The sequence below is a fragment of the Diceros bicornis genome, chromosome 29 (assembly GCF_020826845.1).
Source record: "Diceros bicornis minor isolate mBicDic1 chromosome 29, mDicBic1.mat.cur, whole genome shotgun sequence".
In the NCBI taxonomy this organism is placed as follows: Eukaryota; Metazoa; Chordata; class Mammalia; order Perissodactyla; family Rhinocerotidae; genus Diceros; species Diceros bicornis.
In genome coordinates this window covers 25,489,631-25,505,160 of record NC_080768.1, presented here as the reverse complement: position 1 = coordinate 25,505,160, position 15,530 = coordinate 25,489,631, and the positions used below count along the sequence as shown (strand labels likewise).

The 15,530-nt window shown below is 39.5% G+C and overlaps 1 protein-coding gene across 4 annotated transcripts in view; it reads right to left on the bottom strand.

The window, feature by feature from the left end:
- Nucleotides 1-15,530, bottom strand: part of DLC1 (DLC1 Rho GTPase activating protein) — a 380,636-nt gene that overhangs the window by 21,609 nt on the left and 343,497 nt on the right. For 3 of the 4 annotated variants that reach the window (XM_058525106.1, XM_058525107.1, XM_058525109.1), the window contains 2 exons: nucleotides 6,545-6,616; nucleotides 1,523-1,604 (listed from right to left, as the gene is read on the bottom strand). In XM_058525106.1, the coding sequence (XP_058381089.1) occupies nucleotides 1,523-1,604; nucleotides 6,545-6,616 (154 nt within the window). Of the gene's footprint in view, nucleotides 1-1,522; nucleotides 1,605-5,296; nucleotides 6,032-6,544; nucleotides 6,617-15,530 lie in introns of those variants that run through there. The other variant, XM_058525108.1, reaches the window with a different exon arrangement.

Here is a 15,530-nt window from a genome sequence, read left to right as displayed (position 1 = left end):
CTGCCTTCTTCCCTCCTGAACTGCATTAGCGACATTTTTTCATTCCAGATGACATAGCTATGATATGACACACCACAGCGCAGGATTCGGAATTTAGATTTCTTTCAGAAAATGTGAACATACCCCAGACATTTTTAAGCAGTCATTTCACTGGATTTGAAAAGTGACGATGTTTCTGTGGTTATATGGCATTTCTTTTTTTTCTTAAATCACGAGAACTAGTCTAGTCCACACACCATTCTAAACATCCTAGCTACCTTTCCCCTAAAACCACTCCTTAAGTTAGCTGCTTCAAAAAACATTGTATTACATAAGAAAAGCCAAAAAATAGTACTTTCACAGAACTATCACTACTTTCTTTGCCTACAAAGGGGAAATAAATACCACGTGTCCTTCCACCTTAATGATGTTTTTCCAAATTAAAATGAATACTGAAAGTAAAAAAAATTTATTTTAGTTTTACAAGCAAATCAACATGTGAATTTTGTCTAATTATTTTTTCCAGAATTCAGCTTTTAGGGCTTAGAGGTTTTGAGAAAAATTACAAAGGATGAATAATTTAAGATGAATAAAATGTCATGAAGAGTCTGAAAGGATTATCAGTGCCCCATCTTTGTCTGCTACATGTTTTATTACTTCCACTTTCCTAACACCTACCAGCTGCTCCTTAGCCTGGAGATCCACCAGCACCATGAGCAAGGATTTCTGACAGTTTTACTCACATTTCACATCAATGCTCGTTTACTGCCTGTCTCCTGTATGTTAAAAGCTGTGCTGAGTTATTTTATAGCCTTATTTAATCCTACGGTTACTATTTGTACCTGGGGAAGCCAAAGAGGTTCAGAGAAGCTGTTCTGGAATTCAAACAATGGTCCTGCTGACTCTAGTATGCCATACCCCAACCCCCATTTATTCCTCTGAATGTGTTATTTCCAGTCAATATAACAGCAGCTTTGATTCTGCTAGGGTACCTGGTTGGGACCATGCAGTCAATTACACTGCGTTTTAAAAAACCTGTTCCCAGTTTCCAGACCACCTGGATGTGAATGTTTCCACAATCATATGGTATCAAATATGGAACAGTACTATCTGAGTACCTCCTGGGCAGTGCTATTTTAATGGCAATACTAAATAACAGGATTTTGCTTATTGTAATTAAAAGGCCTATGATTTATAATGAAGTAAGTCACTATACCCATTTACGTATCAAAAACCTGACATAATTAGTTAGAACAAAAGCAAACAAAACCACTGTTCAGCAAACAAAACCTATGTTTTGTTTTGTTTTTGCTGAGGAAGATTAGCCTTGAGCTAACATCTGTGCCAATCTTCCTCTACTTTCTATGTGGGTTGCCCCCATAGCGTGGCTGACGAGTAGTGTAGGTCCGCGCCGGGGATCTGAACCCGTGAACTCAGGCTGCTGAAGTGGAACGCGCTGAATTTAACCACTAGGCCACAGGCCGGCCATAAGCACTATGTTCCTAAAAAAGAAAAAGAAAACACTCAAAACATTTCCATTTACCTGCATAAAGCCTCAATGGCATCTCTGTCTAAAAAATCATGCTCCTTCTTGACCAAGGAAATATCAATGGGGAACAGGAGATCTAGAAAAAAAATAAAAACAAGAATATTTATTGAGCACCTAAGTTCTTGCCAATCTACCCCAGTTTAGAAGAGGAAAAAACCCAAACAAACAAAGTAATTTATTGAATACTTACTGTGTACAGGACACCCCACGCCCTATCAAGAACTCTGGGAGAATAAAGCAGTTTAAGACAATTCTATCAGTGTCCTAAAGGAGCTTAGATCTAAAGGGGTCTACAGACTCAAATATCTCTTCTTGTCAAAGATAAGTGGTTCAAAACACTGTTCCACCTTTAAACAAATCAGCAGGCAGTAGACTCCTGCTATAAATTACCATCATTTAAGCCAGAATGAATACCAGAAGGCTGCTCTCTTTTAATATGGCTGGTTTTTTTTTCCCCATGTGTGTCTTTGCTCACATTCGCTCAGGGAAGAGGTCATAGAAAACTGAGCCAAGGAAAGACATAGAGGACAATGGCAAGTGGTAGTCAACGGAATCTAACCATTTGCATGACATCAAAAGCTACAGAGAATTCAGGATGTGCTATTTTTAAACAAATATTAGCACTTCCATATGGCTTTTCAGGAGTTTATATAACTCCCCCTAAAACAAAAGGCCAGCTATAAGGCCAGTGTAGAACAATAGAATCCCAAATCCCCTAATCTGGAGGAGAGTTCAATACACTTAGCATACTTAAGAGTTACATGAGAACTGAAGAGCAGAATGGAAAGAAGTCAACTCAATGGAAGAATTCCTTTTCTATCCCTTGTTGATAAACACATCCAAGAAGAGCTGGGAGCAAGAAGACCAGCAGCGCCACTGTGGAAATTTACAACAGCTCTGGAATCGCCACCAGATAAAAGCAAGTTATGCCTCCTTGGAGTTCCAGCTATGAGGGTAGATAATGGGCCTTCCCAGGAGAATGCTCGTATAATGCCATGAGTAAGAGTCTTTCTGTGCAAGTCTGTGGGTCAGGAATGGGCAAAATAAGTCAGCACAGCAGGAAACCAGGATTACCATAACCTACCAGATCCCTCTGGCCTCCAAAATGGCTAATACTACATATACTGGAATAGACGTGGCTCTCAGTACTTTCGGAGATGTGAGTCATTAGTCATATTCCAGTTCTTGAGTTGACTAGGGAGTGCGTGACTGTTATGTTTTTATGGTTTCTAACTCATCACTGGTTTTACAGAATGGTATGGAACTCCTCATTCTTAGTAATTTATTTTCTAGAGATAACACTTAAAAGTACTTTTTTTTTTTTTTTTTTTTTAACAATGAGTGGTAAGAGTCTATTCTTTTGTCCGAAGGCTGGAGTTAGATTACTGATATGTTCTCTGAATGATAACATAGCCAGAACAATGGAGCAGGTATAGCCCAAAGATTTATGAACAAATACATGAAAGTTCGTATCGCAGGATTATATCTCTTCATTAATATACAGACCAAGTCTTTTAGGCAAATGATGAATAGCACCATTATAGTGGGAACAAAAGAAGAGGCTTATGTGAATGTAAACTATTAGTAAATATAAGCAAGGCAGACTATAAAGCTGTTTGAAGGTTGTGGCATTGTATTTCACTTTGAATAGACATGAAGAACTCTAATTATTAAATAATAGAGCTGACATTAAAGAATATATTTTTAATACTTCCAGAGTATAACATCAGATCTATGAATGTAAATTAAAATACTCACATGCCCGTTAAATGTATATGAGACAGCACTGTGTTATTTCAGCAATTCTTAATTTAGTGTACCGAGAGCTGTATTTTAGATTACTTTCCTGATCCAAATTAACTGTAAAATTCTGTTAAAATTCTAGGGTAGGTAGGAACTAACTGCAGAAGAGTGAAAAAATTCAATCAATCATTTTCTTTTACTTGCCTAGACTCTTTTCTGAAAGGACTGGCTTTGAAAAGATGATAGTTTATTGATATATAGAAGAAGTTCTCAACTCTTCAGGTTAGGATTTCAACTTCCAGCTTCAGTTTGAGGGCAGGAAGTGAAAATTGCCAAGGACCAAAATAAAGCTCGACAGGAAGACAAGGAATGTGTGGGCTGGTGTGTGTGGTGTGTGTATGGCTCAGCCTACACACAGTGTCAGGATGAAGGTGGGAAATTATAGCCCAGAACAACATACAGTATCCCTCAAAAGCAGGCTTATGTTTCAAAAGACTTGTAACTGTGTAGACACCCAGAAACACAACTTGTGAAAATGCAGTTTGTACCTTAGGATTTGGAAAGAAGTAAGACAGAGACTGGAACTGGTCTTAGCAAACATACACATCACAAGAAAGTGCTTCTTGGCAGCAAATCAACACCAAAAATGGACATAATTGAAGGAAATTTAATTTCTAAACAGAGGAACAAAAGGAAGCTATGTTACTGCCACTGCAAATGCAATTATCTCTCCCTATCTCCAGGAGAGCTGTGAATTGAAAACCCAATAGAATGCTGGTCCCACCCCACAAAGTCCTACTGCAAGATTGAGAGACTCTAAATGTTAATAGGTCAAAAATTCTCTCTAAAGGAAAGATAAGCAACTCCCCCGTGATAAGCATGCAGGTTAACCAGATACCTTAAAAAAAAGAAAGAAAGAAAAAGGAATTGGAGATATTCTCTGAAATGGAGGAACAGTAAGATATCTTATATAGTCTGACAATAAAATAATGCTGAATTTTCATGGGAAAATATCATACATTCAGTCTGGGCTACAATGAGGAAGACCAGGTATTGTAAATTAGGTAACAAATTAATTTAGCTAGGTAAGCCAGGGAAATAAAAATGATCTCTAGGGTCTTTGACCAATTTGGTTCTGAGGAGTACCCCCCACCCACTCCATATCCCTCTTCAAGGCAACCTGCTGATCATGTCTAGCACTTCCAAGCTTACAAACTATATCCATTCTTAGCATGGGGTCATGGAATTTTGCTCATGTGTTAAAGAAGGTTGCTAGTGACCCCCTAGCTCCAACGGAGAGCCCACTGCCACTGCTCTAGGAAGCAGTCTGCTTGCTATTAGCCTAGAAGGATAGAAGAGCAAAAGACACATTTTAGAATCACTGTTTATTGTGAGAAGAGTGGAACATCCCTCGTGAAAAGATTTAAGTGACATCTTTTCAACTGGATCTTTTAGAGATTTTCTCACATGGCGGCTGTCTCCTAGCATCTCTTTCCTTCTTAAGTGATGAAAAAGATGTCTTTTTAAAATGTAAATCAACCAAAACTATCTTTGCTTTTTGAGATATTGGCAATCCTCTAAAAGTGTTCTTTGAGGTTTGAACTGTGTTTTATTTTTATAAAATATGTAGCATCTACCACAGTGCTGAGCATCCCTGTGGTGCAGAATTAATACTGGCTTGTCAATTAGTTGGATGGATGGATGGATGGATGGAAGGATGGATGGAGAGATGAATGGATAGATGAATGAATAAATGAATGAGAGACACCTAGTGTTGTCATCTCAGTAGAGTTAAGGAAACAAAGAATGCTCAAGTTGGAAGAAGCCCTGGAAGTCATTTAATTTATTCTCAATTTAGGAATCACTTCATATTCACCCAACCTTTGCTTGAAAATTACCCATAAAATGGACTTCACTAGTTTACAACTGTAATTCTTTTTACATGGTTTCATATAGAGTGCAATAAAACTCCCATTTAAATGAACACCTATTCATCTCACTGTGCACAGAGCACACTCTACCCACACCAGGCAGCCAGAGGACGAGAATGAGCGAGACTTGAGGTGCTCTTCATCCTCAGCCTGAGCTTCTGAGTGATCCCCAGGTTACTGATGACAAAATGAAGTAATGAAAATTCAGCCTAGATTTTGATCTTTTTTAAAAAGTTCCATTTTTCTTCATTAAAAAATTGAATGCCACAGAAAAAATAATATTCATCAAATGACAACCTAAAGAAAAGTGAAAAGCCTAATTACAAACTAGGGGAAGATATCTTTAACACATGACCAACAAAGCCCTAGTATTTAGAATAAAGAGCTCTTACACATCATTAAGAAAAGCCCACTCAACTCATGAGGAAAACCAGCAACAGACATTTGACAGAAGACCAAACACACATGGCCAGATGATATGAAGAAATGTGCATTATCATTAATGATTAGGGAAATGGAAGTCAAAATCCGTACGGTATCATTATATATCCATTTGAATGGCAAAAACTAAAGTCTGACAATAACAAGTGTTGAGAGTATACGGACAGAGAGGATCTTTATATATATTACTGGTAGGAGTGAACATCGGCATAGGCACTTTTGAAAAATTTGCATTATAAAATGGAACATACATGTTATTACCCAGTAATTCTACTCCTAGGTGTATATGAAAGACAAATTATTGCACATGTGCCACAAGAGTACAAGAATGTACAAGACTGTTCACAAGGGTACAGTTTGTAAAAGCAAAACAGAAAAAACTGAAATGCCCACCAGTGAGAGTGTGGGTATGAATAAAGCATGGTACATCCACACAATGGGCTATCACACAGCAGTCAAAGCCAATGAACTATGGAGACACACAGTATAGAAGAATCTTAACAATATAACAATAAGTGAAAAAATTAAATCCTACCAGATTACATAGAGCATAATACCCTTTTTATAAAGATAAAAATAACTTCATAAAAATATATATTTTAGGAAAATACCATAAAACAATATAAAAGGAAAATAAGAAAATGATAAACAGGTTTCAGGATGATGGTTACTTGGGTAGGAGGGAGCAGACGGACCGAATGGGAGAGCACTTGGGTGCATTATTATCAAGATGCTAGCTTTTGTTTCGAGTGGTGGGGGTCTCAGGTGCTTGTTATGTTGTTTTCTTATGAAATACTTAAATAAATAATAAAATGTTTGCAAATAAATTGTAGATCAATAATATCATGAACCAAGGATATGATTATGCCAATTAAAAAGAAAAATGGCATTCCCGGCTCACCTTCATAAAGCTGTGCATATTGGGGGAAACCTGTTGCCCGTAGCCAATCACAAGCTTCTTTGGCTTCAATTTCTAGAAGAGAGCAGAAGAGAGACAAAAATGTTAGTCATGTGCACCTCAGCATGCTGCTTCTTCCTTAATAAACTTTGATTTTGTTACATAAGCAAAACATGATGGGAGGTGGGAAACACGGATAAGCAAAAAAGAAAAAAAATCCATTTAATTCAAATAGTTTAAATTTTTGTGCCTCTTTTCAGACTTTTAAAAATGCATATTATTTAATGCATTACACATCCATATAATGGATATAAAAAATACCTGTTTTTCCTTTAAAACAAATGGGGTCCCAGCAGTGAGTTACTGTGTACGGCTTCTGTATTCTGGTTGCAAATGATGATGAAAATAGAGCATAACAAGAAAGTTGAAGAAGGATTAAATAACTAATTAAGCCTGGCTGGCCTAACTTGGTCTACTTTTCATGTCAACACAAGGCCACCCAGTACATCTGACACCTGGAATAGAACTAACCTGACCAAAGGAACAGACCTTCTGACACCCAATGGGATGCCCGTACAAGCCCAGGTGCTGTGGCCATGGGCCTTTAGGAGCATCCTGCTGTAGAGGCCAGGCTGTCAAGTGACCTGGAGGGCATTAAGTCAATAAACGCCACAATCTTGGCAGGCTGAAATGCCTAATAAAGCTTCTACTTCCCCGTGGTTAACATCTTGTCGAGAGTATTGATAAACAGAGAGGCCAAGAGTAACTGACACGCTGTGTTCAAACTCACTCACGCACAGATTTACAATCCCGTTAAAACTGACTCTCAGAGGCCGGGGCACTTCATTAGTTTCTCTGTTTGCACAAAGAATATTCTTTTCTCCCACCTTCCTCAGGCCCTTAGAGTACTTAGGTATGTAAGGCTATTCGCTCCTTTATAAATGTCTCAACATTGCTTAGTTTATTCCAGATTCAAATCTTCATTAAGCATCTCTCCTCTGGGCCAGATGGGAGGTGGACGGTCCATCTCAGGAGAAGTACACATGTCTTACTTTGGTCTAACAACTTTATGGCTTCCAAACATCCTCATCTATTATTTCATGAGTTCCTTGGCCTTTTAAGAAAGGTAACTGAGAACATTCAAATGCATTAAAGCAAGTAGAAATGTCCTTATTGAGCACGCCCAAGAGAAAAACAACCCACTATCTTCTGATGAGTTAGTTAATACCCAAACTAAACACAATTACGGCAGCACAGTGGGAATAAGTGGCACGGCAAAGTTTACATCCATGAATCTTTCCAGTGTAGTGATGAAAGTAGCATTATTAAACATAAGATTCAGGACTGAATTGGGAGTGAAGGACAAAGTGACATAAACGTGTAAGAACCTCAAGGTTTGCACTGATAAGAAAAAATATAGAATTGTCCAATGTGAATTATCTGCACTTAACATTTTTTTCATGCATTTATGTCTATACCTTGCCTCAGAAAGGATTAAGGAAGCTTTAAATAAAATCATAAAAAACACATTTTCTAGAAAACTATATTGCTGGAAAATTATGTAAAGCTCAACATTTTATTTTAAAGAACTTTTCTCTGTCTCCGTGGACTCTGCTCAAAGACAGACATGAAAAGAAAAAAAGCTAAGTTTTGTTTTTTTAAAAATATTTTAAATAACTTGCTTCTTCTGACTGTTTAGAGGTTATTTCCATTGAACAGATTGTTAGAGGATGAACAATAGATTGTTAAAAAGTAAATGTGCTTGCTTACTTAACAAAGTGGTGAGTAACCAGAAATTCTCAATGTTCACTCTTTTTGGACTATATTCAGACTCGACACCAGGTCAGCACACACACAAAAGCCTTAATCATACACAATTCACTCACCAATTTTGCCACCTATATAGAGCATGTTCCTCATTTTCTTATTAAAATGGCTTCATGCCAAGAGGCACGAAAGATGTAAGGTATTATTTTTCTAAAAATCTTTACATTTATTTATATAATATTTTACAAACTACAAAGTGTTTTCACACACATTACTCATTGAAGGTTCTGAGTGATTTCAGGAACACATACATACTTATTGCTTGTTGTCACTTTCTTACTCATTTTCCACCACTAAGAAAATGAAACCCCCCCAAATGACCAAAAATTGATCTAAGAGCTGCGTCCAAATAGTCACGCTCTTTAGGGCCACTTGGTTAGAAAAAAATAATGAGAACAGGTGAAGGTTTGCTTCATCAGCAGATAATCTCATTAAAAGCTTGCAATGGCTAAAAAGCGTGACTTTCAAGAACTGTAGAGATCCAGGCATTTACCTTTCCTTCTCCTTACCCTAAAATAGATGAGGATTTGTTCTTTTAGATAGGAAACCATGGGAAATAGACAAGCATATATCTATATTACATTTAAAAAGGTCCACTCATGAAAACTTAAACCGATTAACAAACGGGAGCTTAACCTGCTATTTCTGTAGAATCAGAACAGAAAACTGTAAAAAGTTACCATTGATTTTTAATAACTGGAATAGTTGTTGACCTCACTCCCACCCCTTTCCAATTACCAACAGGTCAAGAGAAAATGCCAACAATCCAATATAAGTACTGATTTTAAGAAAAATCAGTATTTTCATTTTATTTAATCTGAAATGAACCTATGTTTATATCCAATACCCTTTCTAGATTCACCCTCTGATCCAAGCCATTACTTCCACTCTGATCTCCTAAGTAAAACTCCAGGTCTCCAATTCGCTCCTCCCTCAGAGAATCCATCCAGCAACCTGGCTCAACAAACTTCCTAAGTTACAGTTTTGATCTTGTCTCTCCGTCACAAGCTTCACTGGAGCTCCACTATTTAGAAAAATCAAGTCTAAACACCTCCACGTGGTTTTCAAGGCTCTCCACGTGGCATCCAACCTAATTTTTCCTGTACTCCCTCGATGTTCCAGCCAAAGTAAACTTGGCACTCATCTCCCCACACATTGCCATGACTTCTCTGGCCTGAAATGCTCTCCCATCCTCTCAATGTCAAGTTTCGCTCATCCTTCAAGGCCTGGCTCTATGCTGCCTCCTCTGTGCGGTCTTCCAGATGCCTCCCAACAAATCTCTCAATGGCTAACTTTTATTGGGTGCTTAATATGTGCAAGGCCCGAAGTCTAAGCACTTAATGCATATGATTTCATTTACTCCTCATATTGATCCTAAAACGTGGATTACTAATATCATCCCCAAGATATACAGATGAGGAAATAAGCAGGGAAATAACCACTTTTCACTAAAAATGAGTGTTCTTCACATTCAAATGCCATAGTGGGAGAGGGAACTAAGACTTACAGAAATGAGCAAGACAAGTTCTTCCCTTAAAAAAATAGATAACAATGGGGGCCGGCCTGGTGGCGTAGCGGTTAAGTGCGCACGCTCTGCTTCGGGGCCCAGGGTTTGCAGGTTTGGATCCTGGGCGTGGACCTATGCACCGTTTGTCAAGCCAGGCTGTGGCGGCGTCCCATAAAAAGTAGAGGAAGATGGGAACGGATGTTAGCCCAGGGCCAATCTTCCTCAGCAAAAAGAGGTGGATTGGCAAGGGATGTTAGTTCAGGGCTAATCTTCCTCACACACACACACACACACACACACACACACACACACAAATTAGATAACAATGAACAATGTTTAAAATATTAAAGAAAACCATGTGCATGTTGCATTACTTCAGTCACTTTAACTCGTCTACGCCCATTTTTGGGGGGCCTCTAACCAGCTCTAAGGGTATGACTTTTCCTTCAGTGTGTGTCAGTGGTGGCATGAAAACTATGAGGACGATTTTTAAAAAACATGCCCCACTGGGCAAAAAATGCCATCAGAAACTAAAAATACAATAGAGATATAACGAAACTGTTATACCTGGGTTTTCTGAGCAAACAACAGACAAATATGTCAAGGAGGAAACAGGAAATTTTTATTGGAAACAGCTTTAGTGGTTAGTCGCATTAGATGAATGGGGTCCAGGAGACCCTTTTGTGTGTGGCTGGGAACCATTAGGCCATATTTGCACATTTCCTGGCATGAGGGGATGACCCCATCTTCCCCTTACCCCTCAACAATAAGGTAAACAGAAATTCCCCAACCCTGTCATCATTCTGTTGAACCTGCTGATCTTAGCCGGTTGAGCAACAGTAACTGGTGGAGGCAGGATGTCATCACTTCCATCTTCTGTTCCTCCACCTTCACAGTGGGAACTCTCAGGCTCCTTTATCAACATGCTGCCACAATCAGGATTCAAGGCAAATGCTACACGGAATTTCTCTCCTAAATCAAATTCTAAGGAATTGGAGGAATGTCAGAAAATTCAAGCACTTTCCAGATTCCTTGGATTCCCCCAAATCTGACAGACTTGTGAGCAAAGATCCATGGAAACACTGATGCTTTTATGGCCACAGAGAAGCACATTAGCTGTGTAAAGGCAGGCATGCTTTCTGATCCAAACCCAGATTCATTCCCGTCCCTGGTCACACAGATTCCTTCCAATGGAAGGAAGACTCTGCTTCTCGACTCTCCTGCCTCCGTCAAGGTGGCCAATTTTACAGGACTGTCATGCAGCTGGGCACCTACAGCCCATCTTTACCTGGCGAGTGGGTTTCACAGGGCGGGGCCCTTGGAGCAGCAACCCATGGCCTCCAACACTTGGAGCAAGGGGAGGAGATCTCAGCAGCTCTCAGCCCTGGATGCAGGTAGCATCACTTTGGGGAGCTTTCTAAAACCACCCGCCACCCCCAGGTATTCTGATTTTCTCAGTCTAAGCACAGCCCAGATAGCATATTTTTTAAAAAGCTCCCTAAGTAAATTTAAGAGTAGCCAGGATTGAGAACCACTGAGCCAGACCACGTTTCTTCTGTTTCTTCGTATTCCTGTGCCCCGGACTCTTTCTCTGCTGGGTTATGCTAACGGCCTCCTGACTGAACTCTCTGATAAGCCTTGCTCCTCCCTGCCCCCAACAAATCTCTCCTAGTCCAAAGGGTCCCTGAGCCCCTAGGTTCGTTTTTATGAAACACATAATTCACTATGTCACTCCCCTGCTTATAATTCTTCAGCGACTCTCCACTGCCTTTCAGATATAATCCAAACTCCCCAGCAGACCCACAACCCTCTCAATTTGGCCTCTGACTATCCATTTGGCTCCTGGAGGGCCTCCAGATGCAAGCTCTGCTCCAGTCTCAATGAACTCCTTGGGTTTCCCGGGTTGCACCAGGCTCTCTCACACCCCGAACTCTTAATCTGTTCTCTCCCCTGCCTCACACAAATTCCCCCTTCTCCACCCCACCAACTTCTCACCCCACCTTCCCCAGTCTGGGTGACGTGCACCTGACGTGCACCTACCATGAGCTCCTTAATTCATCTGTATATCCTGAAAGATGACTTTTTCCACATTGGAAGCACACATATATTTGTTTGCAGGAAGAGAAAGAATCCATGAATATTTTCCTTTCTTCAAAAACAGACTAAGAACTATGACTTGAATCTCTTTCTCTTTGCAATTCATAAAAATAAATGTTAAACATACACAACTTCCAAAGACTGGTTATCAGGAGTTAACTATGTAAAATGAATTCCTAGATGGGCTACGTCAGACAGCAGAATGTATATATTAATATTTATTAAATTCTGATGTTATCTAATCACAGCAAAGATTCTGACTAGCAACCAGCAGCCTTCCTATCCTCAAGTGCCTAAAAAATTCTAAACATCTGCTGTGCATATTCTGAAAGAAACCAGTTAGGAAGCTTCTGGAAGACAGGTCAATACTAATTCAGTTTCTAAGGCCATGTGGCCTAACAGTAGCTGACCCAAATCCACTTTTAGGTATATTTAGTAGAGACATACATTTAAGTGAAGCCAATCATCCTTCATTTTCCCCTTCAGTCAATATTTATTTATTGACTATCTACTCAGTGTGCTGCCAGCTGTCCTCAGGGACGATCAAAGACACACGTTCCAGCCCCGAAGCAGGAAGCCGAATGGAAAGATAATTCACAGCTGAGTATGTGGTGTCGGATGATCCTCTACTTAGGAATGAATTGGTCTCCTAAGGGCTATTCTACGGTCCACACATTTGCTAAGTCTCAGGTGACCCTGTACAGGCAGCACCAACGTGTCGCCATTTCATAGGCGAAAGCCAAAGTCCTAACAAGGCCTACACGCCCTAGCTCCTTACCACACCCCGCCTGTCACCCCATCTCCCTCTGGCTACCTGACCCAGCTGCACTGGCCTCATCATCCTTCCCTATCCCCTTCTCCTGCTTTATTTTTTCCTTTTTCTAAAACATTTATTATGTTTACTTTCTGTCTCTCCCCTCCGTAAGCTCAAAAAGGGCCAGTTTCTCTGTCCATTTACTCCTAAGCACCTACAACAGGGTGGGGCACATAGAAGTTGCTCAATAAATAAATAAACAAACAATGTTTGTTCCAGTGAAGTGGTCTTAATTTTTCTGACCAGGATCTGCAATATTTTACATTGTAACCTGGTACACACATGTAGGTATGCATGTATATATATGCATACATTCATGTCTACAAACACACGTGTATGTATAATCATACGTAAAACTGAAAGAAGTTTCACCAAACAACACTTATAATAAGCGATGCATTTTTCTATTCTATTTTTAAAATGCTATTTGTTACCTACCAAAGCAAGTATGAATGCATTACTCTCATGCCTAGCTTTTGTTTAAAAAGAAAGAAGTTAACTAAGAACTTCTGTATAGTTCAGAAGAGAAGGTGACATGACATAGGCAAGACGTGTATGAATTCAGAGGTAGGAGAGGGCAGAGAGGGAGGCAGCTGCTTGGGCACTCATGTTATGCTCAGCCTTTATCTAAGGAGGGGTTATGACCTCATATGTAAGACTGGATGGCGGGGGAGGAGATGCGGAGTAAAGGAGACAGAACAAGCTAAGTGGAGAGATGGAGAAGCACAGGTGTTTATGAAGGAATGGTAAGCAGTCCAGATTCACTGTAACATGGGACAGAGGAAGGGGAGGCAGGAAGTGGAGCATCCCGTTAGCCTGGTTACCCAATGAGCAACCAACGTTATTTCCTCGGATATGAAATGGTTTTGCATCTGAGTCCCGAACTCCTTCTAATCATCTATCCCAGAAAGGAGGCAAGATGTTACCTATAACAGCTAAGAAAAACATGTCCAGAAAAGAATCCTTGGCTTAGTTAAGCAGCCTTAAGAAAACCATCTCTCTGGATCTGTATCCTCATCTGTAAATCCTGGGATTGCCATAGGCTTTGTAAATTCTCTAAATTTCTGTCTCGGACATCTCCTTTATGCCCAATTCCCTTTCTAAGAACAGGTTCCATTTCTACTGTTAATTTTCCAGATTTATCATAATTACATGGAGATATTCTTCCTCCCTCAAGAAATTGGATCAATAGTAAGTGCTTTGAGTTCCCCAATTTTGTAAATTTAAGTGAAGTTTAATGAAGTTTATTGCTAACATATTTAATTTGCTTTTTAATGGATCGATTTGTTAATCTGCCCCATGAAGCCTATGTTCATATTAGAGAGCACACAAAACCCTAAATGCTTTGCCTTATGTGTGTCTTTAGTCCTCAAACTAAAATTATTCTTTATAGGAAGGAAACGCTTCAGCTCATAGAAAATTCTGAGTTTTACTCTCCTTATTGATCTTTTATGCTCGTGGTTCAGTGACAGCAGCACCCTGACTTCTGCAGAATCAGTGACCTGAATGCTGAAATGCATCTCGGTAGCTTTTCATCTTTTCTCTTTACAAACAAGGAAGCTGGTTCAGAATTTAGGTAACTTGCTTAGGGTTCCAGACCATGCTGTTCCCATTCCCAGGGAAGAGCACTTTCTTCATACTTCGGTAGTGCCTACAAAGATGACCCTCATTTTAAATCACCCGACTGTTTTTCAGTATGAGTAAGAACTGGAAGTTTGGGCGAGTGTTCTTTCTAAGTTTTTTTTTTTTTTTTTTTCCCCTCCTGCTTGAGGTTTGGAGGCTGATATGTTGCTTTCCTAGAAAGCACATTCCTAGAAATAATATAAAGGGGGGGAGAAAAGGACCCATTTTTCCCAGTGATGTGATGACAACTTAATAAATGGCTTTGCCTTGAAAGAAGGAAAGCTTGGGAGACACACCCTGCCAGCCTATACCTGGGATTATGCACATGAAGTGACATTCCAGCAGTGCAGAAAGTGAATCAATTGAAATCCCCTTTGGGGATCATTTAGTGCAAGCACTTGCAAAAAACTGTTTTTAACACACAAACCAAAAAAAGGCAATGAAAAATATGTGCTCTTCCCTCGCAAAGGCAAACAGCTCTGTAATGCTTTGAGCCCATGCGTGACGTGGTTCTATCAGGCACTCCAGACTTGAGCTGATCCAGTTATTTCCAGGAACAGAAAATATCACCCAACTAATCAAAAATTTGGCACTTACTACCCAGCACAACGAAGTCAAACTCAAATGAAAATAAACTATCATGGAAATGGATACCGCATCATCACATCTTTCGATTTCATTTCAATCTGGGGCGGGATAAAAAACCTCTGGTTTACAAACACACACACACCACACACACACATTTCTAGTATTCTATATCAAATATTTATGCATTTCAAACCATGCATTGCTAAGAAACACGATTTGAAATAGCTCTTAAAATACTGAGCCCTTCAAAGATGATAATTGCATAGATTAAGAAAATTTCAAGAAAGGAAACCATCTAAATAACATACTTTTAAGGGCCCTTATTTTTCTGAGCCTCACTTTTTCGTAAAGCGAAGCAGATGTTTTAAGATTACATAATCCATTTCCTTTTTTAACTTATTATTCAAGGCAAAAATACCTGGTTACAAACCTCAAGTAACATCCACCCCCAACTCTATCCTTAAAGGCTGGCAGGCACATCAATTCTTTCTTTTACATATGTTAGCAAAGCTTATTCTACGCTCATCTGTGGC